The 26,860-nt window shown below is 38.5% G+C and overlaps 1 protein-coding gene across 8 annotated transcripts in view; it reads right to left on the reverse strand.

Moving 5' to 3' along the window:
- The window catches only part of NAV2 (neuron navigator 2), a 479,248-nt gene that overhangs the window by 377,574 nt on the left and 74,814 nt on the right, over positions 1 to 26,860 (reverse strand). For 2 of the 8 annotated variants that reach the window (XM_056802027.1, XM_056802026.1), the window contains exon 1: positions 17,532 to 17,952. The exons of the other annotated variants lie outside the window; for them this stretch is intronic. In XM_056802027.1, the coding sequence (XP_056658005.1) occupies positions 17,532 to 17,669 (138 nt within the window). In that variant the 5' untranslated portion in view covers positions 17,670 to 17,952. Of the gene's footprint in view, positions 1 to 17,531; positions 17,953 to 26,860 lie in introns of those variants that run through there. 8 annotated transcript variants of the gene reach the window in all.

Here is a 26,860-nt window from a genome sequence, read left to right on the forward strand (position 1 = left end):
GCTGAAAGATTTAAGATACATACACAGAGAAACATGCTGTAAGTGAAACCATGAGAAATGCATTTTGAGAATATAGCAAAGATGCAAGTGAAATCATGTCTACCTGAGAGGACCAATAGAGGGTTTCTTGGGAGTCAGATTGGAAAAACTAATCAATGACACAGGATTTGGATAGTAGATTCTCTGGGTTGTCTTGAAGTCAGAGTGCAAATGGCCAAATCATTGGTCTTGGTTGGCACTTGCAACCTCTTCTTCGACAAACTAGCTCTCCTCTGAAAAGAAATCATTTCCTAGTTCCCTAATCAATGGGGTGGGGCCAGGGAAACAGGTCAAAGCAGTTATGTTGTCTTTTTTCTTTTTTTTTTTTAATTTGAATCCTTTGTGTTAATCAGAGAAACCAGTTCTGGTTATTAACATACTGTTTAATTATAATAACAAGCAGGATCAAATGCCAGAGAAGTGAAGAATAATATGGATATTTTCAGTCTTTGAAGATATGTAAAACTAAAGGGGGTTTCCTCTCCTCCCTATCTTCCTCCTCCAATTCTCTTTTTATTTATTTTATATAGATTTCTGTCCCTATTTGCTGGCTTTCTCAGTAGAATATAACCATCTGGAAGGCAAAGATTGCTTCTTTTTTGACCCTTTATTCCTGGAGCCTACTATAGTACTTGGCAAGTCACAGACAATAAATGTTTGATTAATTGATTTCCATCCCACCCACCCCCAATAAATACTTTTAGGAGAAACCCCCTCGCTGGAAGCTATGAATTGGATGTTTCATAGAACTGTAGCATTTTCTGTCTACAAATGTCCCTTCTACCTCTATCTTTGCCATAAATGAAATGATTGCAGAAGTTTCTGAAACATGAGCTGTATGCCACCTGCCAGGAACACACATGAAAGGGTAACCTTTTACTCACCTGGTGGGAGCTCCTAGGCTTGGGGATGTGATAGGATACAGACATATTCTAAGTGGTTGTGATTGTGGCTGAGTTAAAAGGCACTTTTGTAATTGCAATGTGTGTTTTTTAATACATAGCACCAGGCAAAACCTACCCACCTGGGAAATATGTCCTTGCCAAGAAAGAACATAAAGGAATACAATGTAGAAAAAAAAACAATGTTGGCAACCTACTGCAACAATAATACATTTGAAGAAGTTTTAACAAAACCTTAAAAGGATGAGAATATTGATATCACTTAAAATAAAAGCAGTAAAATACTAGGATCTCTCTTTGATCAAAATGGCTATGCAAGTAAATGGAAGTGAGTGAATGAGGAGATGCATTTACTTTCTCCAGCTGTATTTAGGGATTTCTTCAAAGAATTATTTAATAGAGGGATCTTTAAACCTTCCCTGTCTATGGTCTCTCTCAGCAAATGAATGAATGAATGAACACTTAAATGAATAAATCATTAAATGATCTAGGAAACGCATTATATTAAGTGCAAGAGATGCAAATAGTAAAGTAAGATCATCTTTGCCCTCAAGGAGCTCACATTCTAATGGGGGACACAACACATATGGAAGATGTCAACAGTAAGTCAGAGAGCAATATCCCATGGCATGCAAGAGCAAAAGAGAAGGTCACAATTCTTCGATGTCATTTCAAATGATAAAGTTTATCAATGGGTCAAAGACCCTGAGACTGACTTCCCACACAGATGGCTCCTAGGATTAAGGGAAGGATAACACTAATTCTTGTTAGGATATCAAAATGGTGATTTAAAAGAAATTAAATATCCTAGTCAATTATTCATTTTTTAACTTAATGGTAATGAATTAAATCTACTATATAGAAAAGCAGCTAGCTAGAATGCCAGGCCTGGAGTCAGAAAGACTCAACTTCCCGTGTTCAAGTACAGCCTCAGACACTTACTAGATGTGGGACTCTGGGCAAGTCACTTACCCCTATTTGTCTCAGTTTCCTGAGTTGGATAAGGAAATGGCAAACCACTCTGGTATCTTTGCCAGGAAAACCCCAAATGAGGTCATGAAGAGTCAGAAAGGACTAAAAATGACTAACAATACCACGTAAGGTACTGAGCTAGGCACTGGGGCTCCACAGAGAAAATACCTTAGAGGAGCTTCCATGCTATTACAAAGTACATTAGAGTGGAACATAAGCATATTTTGTTGATATTGATAGTAATGTTGTAACAGAAAAGCCTGTGGGCTGTCTAGAGGACCCTCAATGATGATATATTGAGAACCACTGGACTAATTCATGATGCTTCCCTCCAACTTGCTATCTTCCTTTCAGTCACTTATTCATTCATTCAAGCATTATTTAAGAGCCATACATAAAATATTTTGTTATAGACACAAGGGGATAATTAAAAGATAATTAATATATGATCCCTGGGCTCATAGAACTTACTGCCTAGCCAAGGATCATCTCAGGAAGATTATGTCATTATGTTCAGCTCTATAAGCAAGGGGTCCTTTTGTTGCCAAACTGGTTGTCCTAAGATATAGTCAGAAAAATGAGCCACCTGACCTGAAGCTACCTTCATTTATCAAAGATGACTCGTTTGACAAGCAAACTGTCAACAATTTGGAAGATTATCATGTCAGGAGTAGAGATAAACCACAAGGTATTTCGTGGAGTTAAAAATATATAACCTGGGTAAAGAGAATCTTTAATGTTCCTGAAAATCTCAAGACTAAGATCACTGAAGAGGGGTTTATTTGGCTCTAATACATGAATATTTGCCAGTACTTGTGTGTGAGCCTAATATTTATTCATCCTTATTGCTTTTCTGCCACTGGGGACATCTATTGAAAGAAAGAACTTGGGTAAACTGTCCTTATTTGGTGAAGTCATCAGGTCAAGACCAATACCCTCCTTCCCTAGTAGAGCATAACAGACTACCCTCATTGACTTCCCAATCTCAACCATAAGAGCACAAAGGAAGGAAGATGTTCTGTTAGAAACTTTCAAAGCCACTGGGAATGCCATGAAGGCACCTCTAGGAGAGAGAACTGAAAGTGCATTTAGGCAAACAATTAGGACAATTTGATTAAAGGAAAAGCTAAACAGGACCAAATTTTCTGAACTTTTTTTTAAATTAAGGATCAGAGATGTCATCCAACTGGTCTTTCCATTTCTCAAATAGAACTTTCTATCTCTTATCAATATCTATAGCTACCATTGTATTCTCCCATACCTGAAATGCACTTATATTTCTGCTTTAAAGAATCCCTCTATTCTTTATCTTTATAAGATAAAGCTCAAGCAACACCTTTTTAGGAAGCCATTCCTGATCCCTCCTACCTGCCCAACAGGTGCTAGTGCCCACTCCTCCATACTAACTTCTATTAAGTCACTTTGTATTTATTTGCCCTTATTCTCCTTATATTTATGTTTATACATATATTTATTCTGCATATACACATGCAATTGCCTCTGCTGTTAGGATCTAAGCTCCCAGAAAGTAGAGATTGTTTCAGCTTTTTTTTTATCCCCAGCAATCAGCACAGTACCTGGCACAGTAGACATAAATGCTTATTAATCGATGAGTGACATAAGAGAGAGCTTAACTTAAATATAAATGGGAAGATGTAATGATTTTTTTTAAGTAGGTTGGAGCTAGGAAGAAAAATGATTTTTTCTCTGAGTCTCAAACGAGAGCTTTGTAACTATTTTAACAAGACTGGAGAAACCTGAGCAGCCAACAGACAATTTGGCTCTTAGGAGGGAGACTAGATTTGGTCAATTAGACCTCATTCCCTTTTTCCTTTTAAACGGCTCTTGTACAATGCTGAACGTGTGTCCTAAGTATCCCAAAGGCCACCCAATGTCCAGGCTTGTCTAATCTGGGCCATAGCCCTCTCCTTCCATATAACTGCAAGTGATGATGAAACAGACTGCACAAGCTATGTTTTCATTGTGACTATATTTTGCCCAGGAGGGATTTCAATCCATCTCTCAGGGGAGTTATAAACACAGTCACTTACTCCAACCCTGGGCATTTCTTTTCAATAAAACAGTATGTGTCAATTTGATAGAAGATTAGACCCTCCCAACAGGCTCCTGGAAAGTTGCCAGTGAGTTATTTTAGTGTCCAGGTTGTTGTTAAACAGTTAAAATAATTTGCCCATCAAGTTACTCTTCTAAAAGAACATATTTTGATTACTAAACATAGTTTGGAGTACTCAGGAACATATCTTGCAGTGGTCTATCCCCTTCTCCAATATTTTTGCAATAAAGGGGGAAACAAAGGAAGAGGATTTGAAATGAACTTTGACATCTGCTCTCTGGAAACTGCTGTTACTTTATTCCCCCCAACTATTCACAGATGCTCATCTCCTGAGAATATAAACAAATAAGCCTAGATTTTGGTTCTGACTGCCCAATTGAGATGACAGACCTTTAAATAAGGGTTCATTGGTGGTCGCTTCTGGCTGCCTCTCTTGGGGGATTATTCAGAATTAACATCATTCTCTGCTAAACAAGTATGGCAGCTGTATCATCCAGCAATAAACCAGTGTAGTTTTATGGTAATCTTAAAATCTACACACATATCTCACTATATTCCAAAACACTCTCATTTTGCATATGTATATGTATTTTTCCAAACATAATACTATTAATCTCAAACTCATAATTTGGTCATTGGTCTCATCCTTAGGCAATGATTCTCAACAAAGGGCTTGAGGGCAGGGGAAAGTCACTCAGTTATTGCTGAATTAATCCAATTGCTGAATTAATCCAGTGAAGATCTGTAGCTGTCAGCTGTCCTAGATAAATTCATGTTAACCCTTAGTCACATCACTTTCGAATTCACTGATCAACACCTCCAGTAACACTCATTCTAGCCCAATCAATTTGGAAAAGGTGGAATGAGAACCATAAACAGGAAGAAAGTCCCCTTTAAATTTCAACTCCATGAGCTTCAGAAAATTAGCTTTTATGAATTAAAGCTTATTTACTCACTCTATATACTTCAGAAGCAGTGTTAGGTTTAAAAAAATCAGTTCTTCCCATTTTAGATTTCAGTGAAAGTACCAGGATCCGACAATTCAGATTTTTCACTTTGACTGTTCTCTCCCACATATTTCCTGCCTGTCTTTTACATGTCCTTCTGAATTATTGTCTGATAGACTGAGAGACCAATCTGAAATGCAGGTTAATTGAAAACACACACAACTAGGAAAAATTTAAAGTCCTTGGATTAGGACAGATCGCACACATTGAGAATTCCAAATGCTTTCCAAGTTGGAAAAGAAGAGCAATATCAATTAAAGTGTTAATTAAGATTATAAGATCCTAGAGTTGGAAGGGACCTTAGAGGTCATCTAATCTAACTCTTTCATTTTATATTATATATATTTGCACACACACACACACACACACACACACACACACACACATATATATATATATATATACACATATATGGAAACTCAGGTCTATGGAAGTTATATTACTTGACCACAATCAGGCAGCTATTAAAGAATGTGGATGGGATTTGGATCCAAATTTGATTCAAAATCTAAAGATCATTGGGTCACCTCACTGCCTCTAGGAAATCCAGATGATTTCTGTGGGTAGAAAATAAATTTAAATAAAAAAAAACAGAAAAGACAATAGGTTGACAAAGCAAAAATAAAATAAAGAGGAGGGAAGGTATTAAGATATTCAAGTCAACAGGGATGGATATTTGAGAGAAGAATAAGACTGTCTCTCCCACATGAAGGTGATGGTTATAGATCTCCCTAGAGACAAACATGTTCTTGAACTACTTCTCCAGGTTGGCTTATGAATTACTTACAATCTATCCCATAGTCCTCTTTCCCACTGAACCACGGTTAGACCAGTCTGTGGCCAAAGAGGAAAGGAAGACCAGTGGGGCATTTAATTTTATATCTGTAGAAAGAAACGATGAATTGCCTTTATACTGACCAAATGCCCCAGGCTAAGCAGGGGGATCTTGAATTCTAGTATACTTCCTGTGTATGTGTGTATTTTTGTTTTTAGTTTTATTGGGGGTGGAAGAATAAGAATAAGCTTAGACCTTTTTGGGACAAGCTGTCTGCTTTGAACAGGGTTATAAGGACCTCAGTGGTCTGCTAGCCTAACCCAAATTTAACAACATGGAGCACACTGAAATAATTAAGCAAATGGGGCAGTGTGATGATTTCGGTGGGGGGGGGGGAGTGACTAAAATGAGAGGATCTCAATGAAATCACAAATCCAGGAGGGAAAACACACACACACACACACACACACACACACACACACACACACACACACAAACATGATGCTTCAAATATGGAATGATTCCTATATTTTGGCTTCTCAAACTGACCATTACTCCATTTCAATCCTTATTAAGGAAAAGTCTAACTCAGAACTGGACAATTCAATTGAATAAGTACTTATTAAATTCCAGGCACTATGCTAAGTGCTAGGGATACAAAAAGAGGTAAAACATAGTTCCTTGCTCTCAAGGAGTTTATGATTTAATAGGTAAGATGACACGCAAACAAATATATACAAGTGAGGTACACACAGGATAAATAGGAAATAATGAAAATAGGGGAGTGAATGGAATTAAGCAGGGCTGTGGAAGGCTTCCTATAGAAGGTGGGATTTTAGCTGAGACTAAAAGGAAGCCAGGGAGGTCAGTAGAACAAAATAGACCTATCTTGTGCTTCCTCTCCTATTGTACCCAAATAATTGGAGTCCATTCTTCAAATAGTTTTCTAGTTAAGCACTTCAAATCTCTCCTAAAATGTACTGGGTAGGTTTCTTGCCTCACGCTCTGCTCCAGTAAACCCAGAAGGCATGCTGAGATAAGAGTATTAGGGGCACATATTTACGAAAGTGGTGAGTCATGTATAAACCAGAAGATAGCCCACACAGAACTACAAACCTGAACATAATTCTCCTCAGAGAATGAATTCCTAATTAGCTCACGAATTTGCATGAGGATGACTTTAACTTCTCACTTAGCCAATTATCGTTTGGTGGCAGGGCAGTGTGTGACAGAGACTGGCCTGCTATTTCTCTTTTGCATCTCATGGAAAATCATATATGGATATGACTGGAAAAATCCACATCTGGGAGAACTTTGCATAAAAAAAGAGCTAGAAGCATCCATCCATTATCTCATTATTTAAAGTAGTAAAAAATGAATTCAGTCATAATGGTGGGACTTTTGTTCAGAACATGAACTAAGCTGGGGTGGGGAGGAGGGAACCCATTATTTGGAGAAAGATCTAGGCAAATGGAACCAGCAACACCTTAGAACTGGGGCTCTTCTGTAATGTGGTAGTCGGTTATTGCTATTTTAATTTCACAATGTATTTATTGAATTTCACCAATTGAGCACAAGCAGAGTTATTTCCCATGGGAATGAAAGGTCCTAAACTGGAGAAAAAGTCATCAGACTTCAGAGCAAAAGCATTTCTTATGATCACGGTCTGAAAGGAGATTCACAGAGTTTGAAGAGACTCTCCTTTTACAGATGAGGAAAAGAAGACCTAAGTCACTTTCCCAGGGAGGGAAGAGGTAGGAAACAAGGTCCTCTGCCTTTAAGCCCAGACCATACACAGGGGACCATACCCAGAGGAAGCTTTGACTCAGGGGTCCTGAATTGAAACCTCTCCTATTGGCACCTGGGTATTACAATAGGGTGGTATTTTTTTTCCAGCTTAATCCCCCTTTTCAAGATTCCAGATTTCTCTCTTCTGCTACTCATGCAACTGTGTTCTGCAAACCTAACTCATCTTTTCCTTATAATAGTATTCATTTTGCTCTTTTAGGTCAAACCAGTGAAAAGCCAAAATACACCCCAAATAGGCTCATGATTACACTGGAACCATAGTTATATAAAGCTATTTCAGTAGCTTCCAAAGACAAAATAGACTCCATACCACAACTGCTGACATTTTTGATATGAGTTTCCCTAGTTTTCTTCTTAGGAAATTAACTATCCCTTCTCACAAGTCCCACCAATATTGCTGTGATCCCTCACGGATGCTTTCCATGATAACCCATTTATTTCAACTTCTTATCTAGCTCAAGAAAAGGGACCAAGTCACAGATGTTTTCATTTGGCAGTTCCTTCATAAAACTTGCTTTTTTAAAATAGAAAAAGGAGGAAAATTAGTCTTACCAAAACTGCCACTCCCTGCTGTGCAAATAATTTCATCTGTAGCTTCCATTAGTGTGCAGCTTTAAATAGAGTGAAACCTCCCAGTGGGAAGGAAGCCCCTTTCAGCACCGGCTGCCTGCAGTCAAGGCTGGGGACTGGGGAAGTTCTATGGAACCCCAGGTTCATCCTGGGCTCTGCACCTGTGAGCAGTAAAACAGTCTCCCTCCAATGACATCACTGCATTTGCTTATAGTCTCCAGCAGATTAGAATGCCACAGGAGGAGCGGTCCCAGGGTCACAGTCCTCTCAAATTACCTTCTTGACACTCTCTGGCTTCTGTAATGGTTAACCTGAGGAAGGCTCACACACATACCCTTCTGGCTTCATTCATGTGCTACAGAGCTGGGACTGGGGTCTGTGCTCAACAATGAATCATGTAAGACTTCTGCTCAGCTCAGGAGCTCATCCAGATCTTAAGGGGATGGAGGAAGAAAAAGAGTACAACCATCCTGACAGTCTTCCCTCCTGTACATGGGAAAGAAGGGCCAGTATTTCCCTCATTACTACCTACGAACAGCAGGAAATGTCTGTGTGTGTGTAAAAGCAATGGAAAAAAATCTATCACTGGGAGGAAGGCTCCAGTGACCCTGGTGAGGGCTGGTGTTCAATTTATGGATTTGCACCTTTGTACTAAGCTAGAAATTTTCCAGAAAAGTTCCTACACTTGCAAGTTGTCATCAAACATTTCTCAAAGGAACAAAACCTCAAATCTAAAGCTATCATTGCCAGATTTCCAAAGGCAGAAAGATCCTGTTTAAGATATAAGGTCAGAGGACTAAAGCAAACATGGTAGATGGTTTGAAATCTGGAGGACAAGTCAAAAATGGGCTCTGTGACCCTGGCTGAATTAGCCCTCCCTGAACTGGTTTTGTCTCTTGTTAAATGGAAAGGGAACCTTTGTGTGTTGCCTTGAGCTTGCAAAAACTGTTGTAAATCATTATGCCAGAAATTTGGTCCAAGTTTGCAAATACACTTGAACTCAGTCTCAAGAAGAGTCAGCAACCAGAAGAAAATCTGGGATTTTGCATGATGCCCAGAAAGAAGTAGTCTGGGAATTTATGGAATCTGTATTATTTTTTTTTCCATGCTTCTCCCAGATCAAATTCTGTGCCAAAAAGGGAGAGAAAAAATATAGATGATAATTCAAAACAACTTGGAAAACATTTATAGCTTGGCACATTATTTCATTCTGTCTTGTTCTCCAGCCATTTAATGTGCTCATGTCATGTCTCCCCAACAGGACTGTAACCTCCCTGAGGCTACCTTCCACCCTCATTTCTGGCCACATGCTTCCTCTATTCCTTACACCTGCCATAGTGCTCTCCTCCTAATGATCTGATATGCCTGTTGCTTAATTGATTGACTTTCATGCTTAGACCCTTAAAAGGCTCCTTTGGCCCAACATAAATTTCATCTAGTTTTTTCAGTGTTTTCTATATTTTGAGAGAACAGAGGACACAGAGTTTTCATGTCTCTATGAATTACAGTTGTGGCATATTGTTTAAGCCTAAAATATTACCACCTAGCATCTTTGATGAAGGGTTGGGAAGTAACTGGTACATCTTGTGGCATCAAGTTTTCTTTTAATCTCTCTGTTTTAATTCTTTAGCTTCTGGTAACCAGACTTACACCTTATTGTACCCATCATAAAGAATAGTGCATTGTATAAATAAATATATATATATATGTGCATATATATATATATATAGTATAGTATAGTATAAAGGAGATCCTGCTTATGCCTCTTTGTGCTTGTGTGATACTGGGCAAATCACTTCTCTGGCTTTGATTTTCCTCATCCATAAAATGAGGGGGTTGGACTATATCAATTGCCACACATTTATTAAATGCCAACTATGTGTCTGACAACTATTGAAGACCTCAGTTCAAATCTGACCTTAGACACTTACCAAGTGTGAGACCCTGGGCAAGTCACCTACCCTGTTTGCCACAGTTTTTTCATCTATAAAATGAGCTGGAGAAGGAAATGGCAAACCTTTCCAGTATTTTTGCCAAGAAAGCCCCAAATGAGGTCATGAAGACTCAGACACAACAGATACAAAGGAATAACAACAGGAAGAACATAAATGTTCAATAAACATTTGTAGACTGATTTTTATAATTAACAATGAGAAGCAAAACAGCTTTTCATCATCAATCTCTTTCAAAGTGTTTTCCCTCCAGATATAGGAGAGCTGGAAATCCCAAACTTCATAATTTTTACTTAGGGGCCAGTAGCACAGCTTTAGAGCTAGAAGTGACCTTATAGAATATGTGATACAAACTATTTTACAGCTGGGTAAACTATAGCTGGAAGAGGTCAAGTTACTTGCCCAAGGTCATACAACTAAAAAAAATGATACAATCAAGATTTAAAACTAGTTCTTCTTTAACTCTAAATATAGCCCTTTTCTTACTATAGCATACATTATTTTCTTTATTTTCTATCTCAAAGTAAGGGCAGACAAGGAGGAAAGGGGGAGTAGAGACAGCCTTCTAAATTCCTCATCAATGTACCTCAGAAGCAAAAGCAAAAAAAATCAGGTTCCTTTATTCTGTGCAGAAATAGAATGAACAGAAGTCATAAATTACATAATTGAAGCAAAAAAATAAGACACACCTTTAGCATGCTAAAGCACCTGCTAATAACTCCCACTTTCCAAAAGACTTTTGACTTCCAACAATAGAAGAACTCAGAACTGAAACTGAACATTTTGGAATATTTCCTTTAAAATATCATCTGCATATTCAGTGTGTTCATTTCATGCCAGGACTCAGAATCCTTTGACCAAGCAGCATTTTAGGAACCAAATGATAAGACCTGGAGTAAGTAGAAAGCCAAATACTAAATAGCCAGCCTGCATCTACAGATGTATTATTATTATTATTATTTTTAAACAATAGTAGAATCAATACTATATACTGATTCCAGGATAGAAAAGAGATAAGGGCTAGAAGATGGGGATTAAGTGACTTGCCCAGGATCACATAGCTAGGAAGTATGCCAGACTAGATTTGCCTGTGTATTATTTTTTAATCAGCCTCATATCTGTGGAGGTCCAGTGATGGGAAATGAAGGCATCTTTACTTCTTCTATTCACCTGCCAGTTTCCAAGGATGAGAATGACCTGAAATGTTTCTGTTTGGCTCAGGCATGTGCTAAAAAGGGGGCATGATCAGTAAGAGGCCCTCTTTAAAAAACTTTTTTAAATGCAGTTTTATAAAACAATGTGTGCCTCTTACAATACAGAATGTGATACAAGACCCAACCAATCAGGAAGCATTAATTAAGCACCTGTATTCCTCCCATTAAATATCCAAGCTCACATTGCCTTGAAGCCTATGCTCTGATAGCAGCTCTGATAGCTGCTAGACATTTTGTAGAAAGGAATATTGCTAGTTTGATTAGTGTTTAGAAAAGAACCAACTGAAGCACTAAATTTAGTTCATTTAATTTGAAAACATTAACTCATTGATATCTCAGGAAATATCAGTTTACCCTTGGGATTAAATGTTGGCTCCATGTCCTAGAGGCATTACAGGAATGAAAAGTAATATACTCTATTCTGCTTTTTCAGTTTCAAATTTCACCAAAACAAGTTTTCAAGAAAAAAAGATTAACAAAACACTAGGTAATAGGATACAGAAGGATTACATCATCTACTTAATTCAATGCAAATAAGCAATTCTTAAATACCTACTATGTGAAAAGTATTAGGCTATAATCTAAGGATGCAGAGAAGGAAAAAAATACATTGTCTTTGTTCTTAGAGAGCTGACATTCTTATAGCTGGGTACACAAGTAGACAGAAAATTGATAAATGAGAGCAGCCAACACCATCAGTTACCATGGTGGGGACTTGGGGATAGAATCTTCCCCTTCCTATCTTTAGCTCACCAACAGGCATTTGGAATAAGGGTCAATACCATCTGCCCTTAGACCCTTAAATTTTCCCCAGTCCAATTCAGATTGCCCAGGTACCACCTGGTAAAGGATGCTTGCTTTCAAATGGATGCTATCCCCCATAAATCCATTGAGTTGTTTGCCATTTCCTTCTCCATTTGATTTTACAGATGAAGAAACTGAGGCAAACAGGGATAAGTGACTTTCCCAAGGTAAAAAAAAAGCTTATAAGTGTCTGAGGCTGGATTTGAACTTAGGTCTTTTTGATTCTAGATTCTGCACTCTATTCACTGAGTCATCAAACTGCTTTCTTCCACCTGCAAAACCCACTTCCAACTTCCCCATTTTATAACGACTTTTGGATGTGCCCTACTATTGTTTCCCAAGACTTCCTGGTCTTCCCATCTGCCCTCCAGAACTGAAGCATCATATGGCTTTTATATCTGCCATAAACATGGGCATCCCCTGGATAGGGTGTCTCCTCCAATTAGAATGTGAGGTCCTTGAGAGCAGTGGTCCTCATTTTCTATTTGTATCTCTAACACCTTAGCACAATGCCTGGCAATCAATCAATCAATGCTTTTCCATTTCCTTCCAAAGCAGAGCTTTAAGGAGAATGATACAGTTATGGGGATCAAGGAAAGCCTCAATGGGGAAGTGGAATCTTAGTGGACTTCAAAATCATTCTCTTCCTTCAACAGAAGGAGTTGTGGGTGGAATCCATTCTTGATACAAGAAGCCATAACACATTTTCCATGATGCACGACTTTTTCATGTCGAATTCTAAATAATCTTGACTTTCTCTCATATCAGTTTGACAAACTGCTTTCATGAACCTGACAATTGTTTGGAAGTTGCAGCTGGCAAACTATCCTAAATTCAATGTTATTGGTTCCCAGGAATATCTTCTGAAACTGGATCATGTATTTCAATAGCAATTGGAAAGCATTTATTAAATATTGATATACTTGGCCCTTTAAGGTATATGAGGATTGTGAGGGTTCCTCCTTCTAAGGAGTTTGCAACCTAGATGTGAAACCAAGATGTCTAGGCAAATATTGCCTGGATATTGCCAAGGATGGTGAGAAGGCACAAGGGTGAGGAGGGAAGGATTAAATGTGGGTGGACATAGCAAAAGGCAATAATGTACAAGGTAGAAGAGAAAGGAAAAGTCTTGCTAAGTTCAACTACAATACACTGGGGAAAAATGCTGATTGAGTGATGACTTACTCCAAATAGGGAGCCAAATGACAATGTATATAAAGAGCTTTGCAAACTTTAAAGTTCTCTATAAATGTCAAATATTATTATTATTACTCTGGTCCTTCTAGGGTTATCATGGGGTTCTAATTTATTTGCTAAATAGAAACATAATCCCATTCTACCTCATAACTCCCACATAGATCTATGGAAGTACTAACTTTTCAATGTACTATTTGCACAATTTCTAGCACATTCTCATTAATGTGTTGAATGAATTTTCCTTCTCTCCCACCCTACTCCATTACCACTAAACTGCTGTAGGTCTGGTCCTTGCCACCCACTCTTCCCACCACCCCTGTCTGCCTTCCTGCCAGTAGATTACTGTTCTTGCAAAAAAAAAAATCAGCAGCCCAGCACACCTGCAACAAATCTGGGTCAAAAGGAAAATCTTTGGGGGGGATGCCTATGGAAGGGATAGTCCCTAAGGAGTCAGCCCATTTTGACACGTGGGTTCTTGTTACCAGGGCCCACCATGGAGTACACTGGACCATGTGATGGAAAGGTTTGGCTTCACGTCTTCTGAGTAGTTGGTGTTATGTGACAAAAACCAGAAACTAAAAAACTGAATATTCACAGACTCCACACAAAAACAATTGCATAAGTAATGTAGTAGGCAACACTTTCTTGCCAAAGGAACCAATTACAATTCTACATTTCTATTAACACAAAAAGAACTAGACATTGGATTTTTAAAATACCAGCTAACTTTGATGATTTTTAAATGCTGGTTTCCTTCTTCTTGCTCCCCCCTCAAAAAATAATTGTTACATTTGAAATCTACATTACATTCTTTGGTTTCAAATTCTGAAATATATTTAAAGACTATAATAGTCTGCTACAGAAAATAGAAATTTATGTGGGGAATGTTCTTGTGATTTTTAACTTGGTTTCCTTCTAAAAAGAAAAATCATCCTACCCTTGAGATGCTTGGAAGTGTCAGGAAAAATATTATTACAGCACTTGCAGGACAGAAAAATCCATCTCTCGTATAGGTGGTGAACATCAACATAAGAGTCTGGAAAGGCACTGAAGGGAAGGCACTGTATTTTACTTCTAGAAAGTAGAATGACTTCCTGCCAAGAACTGATCAAGAACCTTTAGTCAAAAAGCACTGTTTTGTTTTTTTTAAGAAGAAATTTAAGCCAATCCAGAAAAAAAACAAAGAATGACAAAAGCTTAATTAACAAAAGATAATCTTGCTGCTTTGAAGCTCAGTACTGACCACTCTATCCATGCCTTTTGGAAAATAACAATGTGCATGGAAAAGTATACCAAAAGAAAATCTGAAGACCTTTAACATGCTGACCTCTTTTAATCTACTTCTTAGGCCAGCTGTTAGCTAGACTGAGGTCTTGATGGATGGTCCTCTTGGGAAGGGGCAAAGGTCAGATGTACATGCTCTCATCATCGTCATTATTTTCAATTATTCTTCATACTGCCTTTCCCCATTCTCTTTCAGGAAGGCCCTAGCTGGAGTCCTCCTGAGTAGGATGGAGAGATTTCCTCATACAACCTGTCTATTCTCCTGCCCTGCCCTCATTCTAACTCTGGAATTGCACACCTCACTATAGCTGAAAGTAATAAGGTAATTCTAGGAGTCCATGATTTTTTAAATGCACTGCATTATCTTTGGGATAGTCCTTGCCTTTATGTTGACACCCAGCAGCATCCCTAGTCTACAAGCTGTGTTAGGAAGGGGACAACAGGGGAGAGTGAATTTGAGGAGGAAAGAGAGAGAAGGAGGGAGGAGGCAGCAGTATTTTTATTTCTTTTGTCCCAAGAGCCTTTATTGCACTCCCACCCACAATTTCTAAGAGTATGTAAGCTGCTCTCAGGTAACCCTTTCGAACTTCCCTTTCATGAATTCTCCCTTTCTCCTCTTCCAGCCAAAGCTCAATGGGCCTAGAAATGTGGCTTGGGCTGAGAGAAAACAAAACCTAACAAAACACTATTTATCTTCTATTTTTCTACTCTCATCTCTGGTCCAAGAAGACTTGGCTGATTAAGATCCCAGCAGGTGCTTTAAAGCTAATATGTTCCCTTCCATTTATCTTAATCACCAAATTCAGAGACCCCCACCTACTGGGATTTTTTTAACAGGAAAAATGTATTTGCTTTTTCATTTTAGTCACCATCATGAATGCATAAAATGTTCTACGAAGACACATGCCAAATGAATAGACGATATTTGTCATCTAATTAAGATTTGCCTTATTTTGATCCAGTCACCCTTAAAACAGCATATGAGGCAATTTGGAACTATGAATTCCAAAAGTTTAAAGTTAGAAAGACTTCACATTTATCCAGCTGCTCCAGTTACAAAAGTTTGAGCTCCTACCTCTTCCCCTGAGCTCTATTCTGTGATGGTTATTCATGCACAACAGATTTCTGTGGAGAACTGCCTATGAACTCCTTCATAATGAGGGTCACCAAAGTTTCCAGTGCCCAATAGGTTGCTTTCCCCTAAGCCTGTTAAGAGCCCAAAGCAATTCTCCCAATAACATCTTTGTAATAAAGCTTTGTAGTTTCTTTCCAGGAGGAAGGACATCAGTGGATTTTTATCTTTTTGCAGCAAAGCAGAGTCCTCCCCTTGAGGAAAGTTGGTGCCTGATCAAGGGGAGGAAGCCCTTTCCTTTCCTTGGAGGGGAGGCAGGTGGGCAAAGTTTAGAAATGGCGTTGCCTACTAAGTCGTCTGTCTAAATTTCCTCCTGCTTCATTTTTCAAAAGGTGGCTGTCTTTGTGGGATTTTCAGGACTTCCAAGAGTCCTAGTAGTTCATTCAAAAAAGAACAAAAACACTGAAAATCTCTAGGATCAAAGACTGGCACCTCCCCACCCCACCCCCCAAAGTATTCACCCACAGCTTAGTGAAGAACTCACTCCACAGGCTAAATTAGCAGGCAAAAGGAAGGGTCTTTTCCACTAAAATCCTTTCTAGGGCATACCTGTATGAGTTACACAAAGGCTAGGTACCGCCACTCTAAAAGAGCACTTTCTTTTCTGGGAGTTCAGGGGTGCCATGGGAAAGCTATCAGGTTCTAGGCATGACAAAGCTTCCTCTCGGAATGCACCATCCTCAAAGGATGTCCCAAACCGTCTTTGTAAAGAAGTTTAAAAGCCCCGCCTGATGCACTAAGGATTCTGGGATAGGATTAAGGGACTGGAGTCCTCATACAATTTCACCTCCTCTGTTTCAAGCCAGCAAAACCGTCCATTTATTAACATTGTCAGTTTTCTAAAACTTTCCTTCATTCTTTTTCATTAAAATTAAATATAATCCCTCGTCAGTGAAAAATCCCCAATGTGACAACAACAAAAACAACTAAAAATTGTCTTTTAAAAAAGTTATTTATTTAAAAAAATTAAGAACTATTAGGAAGGAGCAATACTTCCATAGATAATGCAACAACGATAGCATCTTTGCAAGAACAAAACAAAACCAATGACCTGTGCACCCTGGCCCCTTTAAATTTAGGTTCAGTTTCATCTTTCATATCCCCCAACACTTCTGATCAGCCAGTAGATATAGATACAAGAGCCTCTGTAGCTTCATTTATTTCTGAAGCTTGAGAAGCTATAGACTTTCTGTTTGGAAACAAAAGTGATTTCTGTTGCTCCTGTGGGATGGAGTAATGGGATATCACCTAAAGCACACATTCTCAAGACACAAGTACCCCAGACTGGACTATTTCTTGGAGGATAAATAAAAAAAAAACACAACAAAAACAACAACAAAAAAAACCCCTAAACAATTGTGAGAATCAAAACAGAAGACAGCCTAGTTGTTTTTTACATTCCTGAATTTGCTCTCAGACTAGGTGAACAGTAAACAGAAATCAAAGTCAACGTGTATAGTAATTTTCAAATGTACAGAAGGATGAACTGAATGAGATCAAGTTGAAACTGGATTCAGTTGGTAATGCATGAACCTACTTGAAGAAAACAGACCTCAGCATCTACATAACCTCAACAGCATATAAAATGATAGACTTAGAAGGGACCCAAAGACCAATTTAGCCTACACACACACACACACACACACACACACACAGAGTTTCTGGGTTAAAACAGTTTTTTCCTCCCTCCTTGAAAATGCACACCAGAGGAAATACCAGACGTCAAAAACACTTCTGGGTTTTCTTTCCCAAGAGAAATCTCCTTGTGAAGAAGTGCCCCGTGCAGTCTGAAATCCTTACCAGTTTCATGGTGGTGTTATTCTGTTCCCAGCGCCACAGCATCACATTCATCTTATTTCCCCCAGGCAAAAAGGGAAGGAAATGAAAGCACCTGCTGGAGAAGGACCAACGGCCAGGAATGCTACCGATCCATCTCATTCATTGTAATCCAGGTATCGGTGGGACAGCTCCCCCAGCTCCTGTTTAGGCCAGTTCATTTTTCGGGTTGATCCTGACAGCCAGGTTTCTTCGGGAGAGGGGGGAAACCACATTGGGTGGCTCTTTGCTTTAGATATCTCTCCCTCTCCCTCCCAAGGCCAAATCAAACAACTCCTGAAAAGCAGTTCTGGGAGGAGGCAGCTGGGGCTCCAGCAGCACTGAGCTTAGGACAAGCAACTCCCCTCCCCTACTCTCCCCTCCCCAGCAACCACAAGCACTCCAAAGATTGGACATTCCTAGTTCAATGGGGCCGTTCATCATTTCAGGAAAGAATCACAGTTAACCATTTCGGGGATGGATTCTGGCCTCACAGGCTGTACAGGGGAATCGGCTGGTTGAAAGGGTCCAGGAAGCAAGAGAGCAGGGACTATTTTACCAGCCAGCTGGCCCCAGGTAGAAAGCCACATTCTCGTCCTAAATTTGCTCAGCCAACGGGAACGATATGATCAGGGTAAGGGTAAATTCATTCTGACTCTTAACTAGCACGACCCTAACTCATTTGGATTTTTTTCTTCCTGGACAAAACAATTTGGTATATCCGGCTGCTTTTCTTGGATCCTTGAAATGACTGACAATTGTAGTGGGACAAGGACCAATAACAGGAGAATATACTTTTAGTGCCTATCCACTTGTGGGTTCGAAATTGCGTATGTGGCTCCACTCCAAGTGTTCTATACATGATCGCCCCATGGAACCGCACCCCCTGCCCCGCACGCATTCTCTTCCCTCCTGGGTTCCCTCCCACCCCGCATTCCCGACCACTCCCATACACACAGGTGCCACTCCCCCAGGGATATTTCCAGGCACGTGAAAGAAGCCCGGCCAGTGGTACTGGGGTGTTTTCAAACCCACCTGCTCACACTGCAGTGGAAAGTATACAATACACCACTTGTTCTTGGACAATGCAAGGGCAGATACGGTGATCAGGCTGAGTTTTCTCTCTAAGTACTAAACAAAATAGCCAAGCCCATTTGTGATGGGAGAAAATACACTGGTCAGTTCCTCATTCTTCACTCTTACTATGGGTTTCCACTTTCATTTCTCTTACAGGTCTTTTCCTTTAGCTCTCTATTTTCTTTTATGTTGTTTTGTTGTTGTTGTTGTTGTTGTTGTTGTTGTTGTTGTTGTTGTTGTTGTTGTTGTTGTTGTTGTTGTTGTTGGATCTGTAATTTCATTTGGGTAAATCCCAGAGAGGCAACTCTTCTAACACTTGAAAATCTGGTAAACTCTTTGGCAATTAAAAATTGTAGAAAGCTGCTTGGGTGCACCAAGAGGTTAAGGGACTTACCCCAACCAATATATGTCAAAAGCAGGACTTGAATTCAGGCCGTGCTGACAACTCTGGAGCCAACTTTCTACAATGCAATACCATCTTCATAAGTCCTCTGGAAAAATTCACAAGCCATATTGTAAGCTTTTAGCCTGAGCTGAATCATTCAGAATCTTATCAACCTTTTCTGCAGTAGATTTGGGTCTGATTCTGGTACCTGGGACCCTCATTTGGTTAATTAGACTTCAAGAAGAATTTAGCCAAAAGGAGAGTAGGCAAATGGAAAAGAAATGGAAAGGGTTCATTTAAGTAACCATTTTTGTGTCATGCATCCCTTTAGCAACCTGATGGAATCTATGGACTCCTCAGAATCATGTATTTTAATTCATAAAATAAATTATGTAGGGTGTCGGAGAATACCTTTCTTATACTTTTAATGCCTATCTACTTATGTGTTTGAAATTGTGTATGTGGCTCCATTCCATGTATTATAAAGTAATAAAGATATATGTATGGAAAAAGGAAATGTGTGGACTGTAGGGTAAGAACTCCTCTTCTAGACAAAGTCTATTTTATGAGAAGCTAATCAGATTCTTTGCTGGTTAAGGATAGAAATACATACTTGGTAAAAGTGGTGCCATTAGTGGTTGTTGAGTATATTTTCTATTACTCAAATAATAGAGATTAGACAGATCTTTAAAGGATAATGAATGGACTTATTCTGTCTCTTTGATTTCCTATAACCTATACAGAAGACACTTGCCACCAGGCTGCTTCTTCCAGTGCCTTCTTGCTGTTCTGACCCTCAAACTGCTTCTTCTCTCTCCACTTCCCCAAGTAGATCTTTTGGTATAAAGCAAAGAAGTGAGATCAACCAGTGTTAATGGAAACTCCTTGAAGGCAAAGAATGTGTCATAACTGTATTTGTATCCTCAGCACTTAGCATAGTACCTGACATGTAACAGATATTTAATAAAATATTTATTAATTTATTGTATTGTGCCTGGCACAGAATAGGTATTATAAAAGTTTATTGATAGATTGATTGTTGGCCATACTTTTGTTACTAGGATTTTCAGTGAGCAGAGGATGAATGGGATCAGGTTTATTGGTCACCAAAATGGCAGACTTGGACCTAACTACTCAGTGATGGTGTCCTATTTAAGAACTTCCCCACTCCTCATATCAAACATTTCCTATTCTGTGCCCCACCCTTCAGGGACCCCTTTAGAGCTAAAGAAATTAATTGGTTAAAGTGTCAATAATTGGTAAAGTATAGTGTAATATATCATTCTTTTATTCACAGGGCTTTTCATTGTCTCAAGTCATGGAATATCCAATGGTATGAATTTCAAATGTTGGAGAAATACCACATCAGAAGAGTTTGTGGATAGAATAGTCTTTGGCATCACACAGAGAAAGAGGTCTATTTAGGAATGTGGGTTCTAGATACAAGCAATAGTGAACATGAATGCAGAGGAAATGGTATAGCTCCTAAGGGGAAAAGAAATATTATAGTGGCATGTGAACAATCTTTTGCTTTTAGTTAGATGTTGAAAAACCCTGTCTTTTTCCTGGGGTTTTTAAAAAGTAAGCAGTGAAATATATTTTTTAAAACAACCTGTGGAAGAGTTTATCTTTATATTTCACATTTTAAAAAGTATGTAAAAGTGTGTGTGTGTGTGTGTGTGTGTGTGTGTGTGTGTATGAAATACTATCCAATATGTGTGCCTTCATTTGTCCCATACCTAGATAATGAGAATCATGGAAATTTGTATTTGTAGAAAGTTGGCAATAGCTACCTTTCCAGCAAGTTTGATTTTGGGGAAAAGGGGCATAAAAAGATTCAGGGAAGAAGGGCACAAAAAGATTCAGGTGATGTGGTCTGAAAGGTTTTCAGCCAATTATATTCAAATTTACAAAATAAAATTGTAATCTTTCTGGGAAAAGAAAGCGTTCTCACTCCAGGGGCTTCTGAAAATGGAGACCTGAACCATGGTACAGCCAGATCTTCTCAAAATGTCTGCTAGTGGAGTGAGCCCCATAGTGAAAGGTCAGGCAGAGAACAGCAGCAGGCATTGCAAGGGTTCACAAGCCGTTGGAGGGTTTGAAAGTAAGATGTATGGTTTTCAGGAAGGCCAACAGCAGACACAATAACCTGCTGACAAGCCCATGGATGAATGAATGAGTGAATACACTTCAAGAGAGAGACTTGGCTATAAAGCCAAAGGGTCTCCCTCTCTCTCCCTCCATCTCTCTTCCTTCTCCTCTTTCTGCTCTCTCTCTCCCTCTCCCACTTTTCTTCTTTCATGCCTTATTTTCTCTCTCCCTTTTCTTTTTCTCTTTAAAAAAGAATATTTAAAAGTTTGTCATTGGGCAATCAAAGTGTCATTACCTTTACTTACTTCCTTCAATGAAGTTTAATTTGTATTATCCATTTAAACCCCTATACAAAAAAAAAAATCTATGGTTCAGGTCTCTGGCCTTGGCCCAGAGCCCAATGCCTACCCAGCATCTTATCCAGTGTAAACATCATATATTTTACTACCCACCTGGGTAATGTAAGAAGAATGAAGGGTGTGTGTTTGTGTGGGGTAACTATAGGGCTACAAATGCCCCCAAGTAGAAGTCCTCTCCAGTTGGCTGGATAAATTGGGGAAATGATCTAGATCCCTCCTTCATTGAAATGTCATCAAGTTGCTACCAATCTAGAAGCTTCAACCTCCCCTCCAAATATTCACCTAAATCCTTTGGATTAATGGCTATTGTTATAAGAAAAGTGACTGAATTGGTCCCAACAAAATCAAGACTCAACTTCAATTCTCAGAGCAGACAGGCATCCTGTCCTTATCCCCTAATCCAAGGTTTTGGCAGGTGTGCCTGTAATTATTTTCTTTTATTAAAAGGTCTGGGACCAGAGAATTTTCCTCCTTCCTCTATTCCCACTTACAAAGTGAGGCAGATATAGTTGAATTTGAAATCTGTGAAATCCTCCAATGACCTTTGGCCTTTCCTCTGGGTTCAGAAAGGGCCCTCACAGCAGGATTCCAGGCCACTGAAGTACAGTGTCACATCCAGCTATGACCCCAGCCCAGATTAAAGGGTATGAGAGAGACAGACAGACAGAATAAGAGAGAGAAAGAGAAAGACAGAGTGACAGAGCCAGTATCAGAGAGACAGATAGACGAGAGAAAGAGAGAAAGAGAGAGAGAGAGAGAGAGAGAGAGAGAGAAGAGAGAGAGAGAGAGAGAGAGAGAGAGAAAGAAGAAAGAGAGAGAGAGACAGAGAGAGAGAGAGAGAGAGAGAGAGAGAGAGAGAAGAGAGAAGAGAGACGAGAGAAAGAGAGAGAGAGAGAGAGAGGAGGGAGAAGGAGAGGGAGAGGAGAGAGAGAGAGAGAGAGAGAGAGAGAGAGAGAGAGAGAGAGAGGACGAGAGAGAGAGAGAAGAGAGAGAGAGAAGACGAGAGAGAGAGAGAGAGAGAAGGGAGAGAGAGAGAGAGAGAGAGGGGGGGGGGAATGTATTGGGATTGGCCAAAGGACTTACTCTGGAGCACCAAGAAAGTTGAATCTCAAAATCTCCAAGTCTTTGTTTTGATAGAATACTGACTCAAAGACCAAGAAGATGGTTGTTGAGAATCTTTAAACAGTGCTATTTTTCATGGGATCTCATTAAGGAATGGACAGGAACCCAGTATAATTTTGAAAGGTAAATGATTTTTGGCTGTTGATTCTATAGATTCAGAACATTTAGATGTTGAATTCAGGGAAAGGGGCAACAATTCAGGAGAAGCATTATCCTCAAAACTATTTTTTTTCTTTCTGAAAGACACAATGGTATTGTTTAAAAAATAATGGATCTGGAGGCAGAAGAGACTTTGAATCTGTGCCCCAATACTTAGGAGCATACAAGCCACTTACTATTTCTCACTAAGTATCACTTAACAGCCTTAGTTTCCTCTTCTATAAAATGAAGATGATAATCCACTAATGATAATCCACAGTAGCTGATCGGGTTATTACAAGAAGATTGCATTCTAAAATCTTAAAGCACCATGTAAATATGGGATACTACTATTGGCAGGATGAGGAGGTATTTATTTCATTTTTTAAAATTAGAATCAAGTCTTTCATTCCTGGCTAGTTCTACTTATGGTTATTAAAGATGGCTCTTTAACTGAGCAGGGTCATCCCTTCAGGGCTGATGTCAAGACTTTCTGGGATGGATCTATGAACTTTGGGACACTCATTAGTATTCTTCCTTGGGGGAATACCATAACTTTTCAAAGAATTTTTTTACATTTATTTCATTTTTAAAAGTGAGATACGTGTATACACTGAGGATTAAACGGTCCTCCTCCTCCTCATCATATAAGACTCCTCAGACATTATCTTTAGGAATAAATGGCTACCAGCAGATGACAACAGTATTGGGTAAACCAATTCCAATTCACTTAGTGATACTAATCTGCCCTGAAGAGCATTGTAGACAGCTCTGACAGGCATCTAAATGGGCCCATCAGTCTCATAAACAATCCACTCATTATTCAGGGAGAGCCTTTACTAACATACGGCAGGCAGCCGTGTACTTTGCAGACTTTTGCATGTGCTGCTCGGAGCAGAAATCATTCTTGGTGGTGGTACACAAGGCATGAAATGAGGGTAAACAGGAAGAAACAGATGTTTGAAGCCTAAGTGGGAAGGCAACATGGGTAACTCTCTCCCCATTAGGCACCTAAGGAAAGCCCAGCGAAATCCATTAACCAGTAATCCATTGTTTGTTGAAGAAAAACTCCACACACTAATGACTTGCTCTCTAGCATTTGTGCAGGCCCATGAAATTTCATTTGCTTTAATTAGCTTTGCTGTTGATCATCCAGCATTTTCAGTTGCAATTAACACTCAAGACCCAGAGCACATAGAATAGAATGCTTCTAGAATGACTTCCATTCCTGCTATTTAGAAATATAAAAACAATACCTTGTGTTTACAGAGTTCTTTTTAAGTTCTGAAATTATTTTCACATTGATTATTGTATTTTCTTCACCACTCTATGCACCAAGTAAGGTAGCTCATTTTATCCCAGATCCAGAACTCTTAGGAACCTCAGAGGTTTTCTAGTTCAAGCATCTCATTTTATATAGACAAGGACTTGCCAATAGTTACAAAGGGTAGTGTAACTAGTGTAGCTGTAATGTAGCCTCAGGGCTTGGGACTTCAAATTCAGCTTTCTTACCTTTGTACCATTCTGCCTCTTTAAGAAGGGTACCAAGGTGGGTAGCTAGGTCACTCAGTGAGTAGACAGCCAGGTCCAGAGTCAGGAGGACTGAGGTTCAAATCTGAATTCAGACACTGCCAAACAGTGTAATCCTGGGCAAGTCACTTAATCCCCATTGCCTAACCCTTTTCATTCTTCTGCTTTCCATTCTAAGATGGAAGTGTTTTGTTTTTTAAATGGTACCAAGGAATAAATAAGTTAAATAAATTAATTACCCAAAATTCTAATTGATGCATAGCATCAAACTTCCTGTGGCTTTTCCTTAGTCTTTAAGAGATATGCTGACATGCCATTATAGAAGTATGATCATGAGTTGGTCAGTAGATAATGCTTCAATAATGACCATAAAATAAATTGTTAAACTTTAGTAAAAAAAATCACTTTAATTTTTTTTATTTTTAAAATTATTCTAAAACCAAAAATATTCCATCTTTTTTCTTGGTTGCAAGACATAATGGAAAGAGGTATAGTCCTAGAGTCAAGAAAGACTTCTGTTCAATTCTAGACTCTGAATTTTTTTTTACCCTTACCTTCACCTTAAAATCAATACTACATATTGATTCCAAGGCAGAAGAGTTGTAAGGGCTAGGCAATGAGGCTTAAGTGAATTGCCTAATCACACAGCTAGGAAGTGTCTGAGGATGGATTTGAAAACAAGAATTCCCATCTTTAAATCTGGCTTTCTATCCTCTGAGCCACCTTGTTGCCTCTCAACTCTGATTCTTACTAGTGAAATGACCTTGAGTAAAAGCCACTTTTTTTCTTTGACAGCAAAACAATATTTATCATAAAAATGTCATTCTAGAAACAAATTTGGAAATTCTGGACATTGTGAGCACTAAATAACATAAGAAAAGTGAAAATGATTGAATTTTAACAGTCAAGAATCATTTGGGTATTGATATAGAACTCACTTCCAAATTAGCTTTCAATGTACAGTCAGAACATTGACTTGTCAATATCAATATGAAAAAAAATAAAACTCAAACAATTACAATCTCACCCATTTAAATAGACTACTGATATTGAAAAAAGGAAATGCATGGAAGAACTGTCAATAGACTATGATTTGCTATCATGATTTGCCAAGGGAGTTGAATCAATACAAATTAGTCATCAAAAATGAGAAGATAAAAGTTAAAAAACACCTTAATCAGTCAAATATTGATCCCCTCACAAAGAAAGGAGTATGGCATCCAAGAACCATATAAGTTTGGGAAAATCTTTAAAATCTTATATGGAAGGAGGGTAAAACTTATGAATGTTAGCCTCTTCTTAACTGGAGAAGTTTTTAGACATTTTGGCCAGAGATCCAGATAATCTTCAGAATATTGAAGATGAAATTGAAGGTGAACACATAAAAAAATGGAAAAGATATATCAAGACATATGACAGTCATTTCTCCATCAATGGCAATGGAGTTATCACATGGATTCTTCTAACATCTTAGTTTCTGATTTCAAGTCATATGTTAAAGTAGAAATGATACTAAGGGAAACAAAGTTAGAAAGAGAACGTACATAAGATCAAACATACAGTGAAGGTCTTTGATGGATGCAACATACATTTCATGCATTGATTCTCAAGATACCTATTGTGTGAAAACAAGATGCCACATATTTGAAAAAAAGTCTCAAACATGATTACAATTTAAAATAAAAAAATAGGTAATCAAGGCCTACTTTGCCAACTCTACACCATCTTTATGATCATAGTTTATACACTTATCAATGACATCCTTAATGAATACATATGAAAGGAATAAGGTTTCTATGAATGACTTTTATAGGAGACCATATCTTTAAAGTTATACAATTTCCACAGTATCTTGCATTTAACTGTTTTATGTATATCTGTACATATGTATATAGGCTATATATACCTACACAGGTACCTGTTGTCTATATCACTGGAATGTATTTTCTTTATGAGCAAAAATTACTTCATTGTTAACTGATTAGAAGTTCCCTACACCAATTAAATAAGTACTATAGTCTCTATGCTTATTCATTTGGTAGCAGGAAATATGGGCAGTTGGACTGAGTGCCAGACCTGGAGTTAGGACGACTTTATCTTCTTGAGTTCAATTCTGGCTTTAGACATTTACTAGCTATATGACCTTGGACAAATCATTTTTTAAAATAAAAAAAATTTCTAAATTACACCTAATAAGAAATTTCTATATACGTTTTCCAGTTATATGATCAAACTTGTCTCCCTCTCTCCTTTCCCTCCCCACTTCTGGGGTTGGCCAGCAATTTGATATAGGTTATACATGTATTATCAGGCAAAACACATTCCCATATTGCTCATTTTTCCAAGTGAACAATCATATACAACCCAAAACCCCAAAACATAACCCCAAATAAACTAAAGTAAAAATAGTATGCTTTGATCCACCTTCCTACTCCAACAGTTCTCTCTCTGGAGGTAGATAGAATTTTTTTTGTCATAAGTCTGAGCAAATCATTTAACCCCATTTGCCTCAGTTTCCCTAGTTATAAAATAAACAGAAGGAAATGACAAACTATTCCAGTATCTTTGCTAAGAAAACCCCAAATGGGGTCATGGAAAGTAGGACAATTGAA

Source organism: Monodelphis domestica, chromosome 6 (assembly GCF_027887165.1).
Source record: "Monodelphis domestica isolate mMonDom1 chromosome 6, mMonDom1.pri, whole genome shotgun sequence".
Classification (NCBI taxonomy): Eukaryota; Metazoa; Chordata; class Mammalia; order Didelphimorphia; family Didelphidae; genus Monodelphis; species Monodelphis domestica.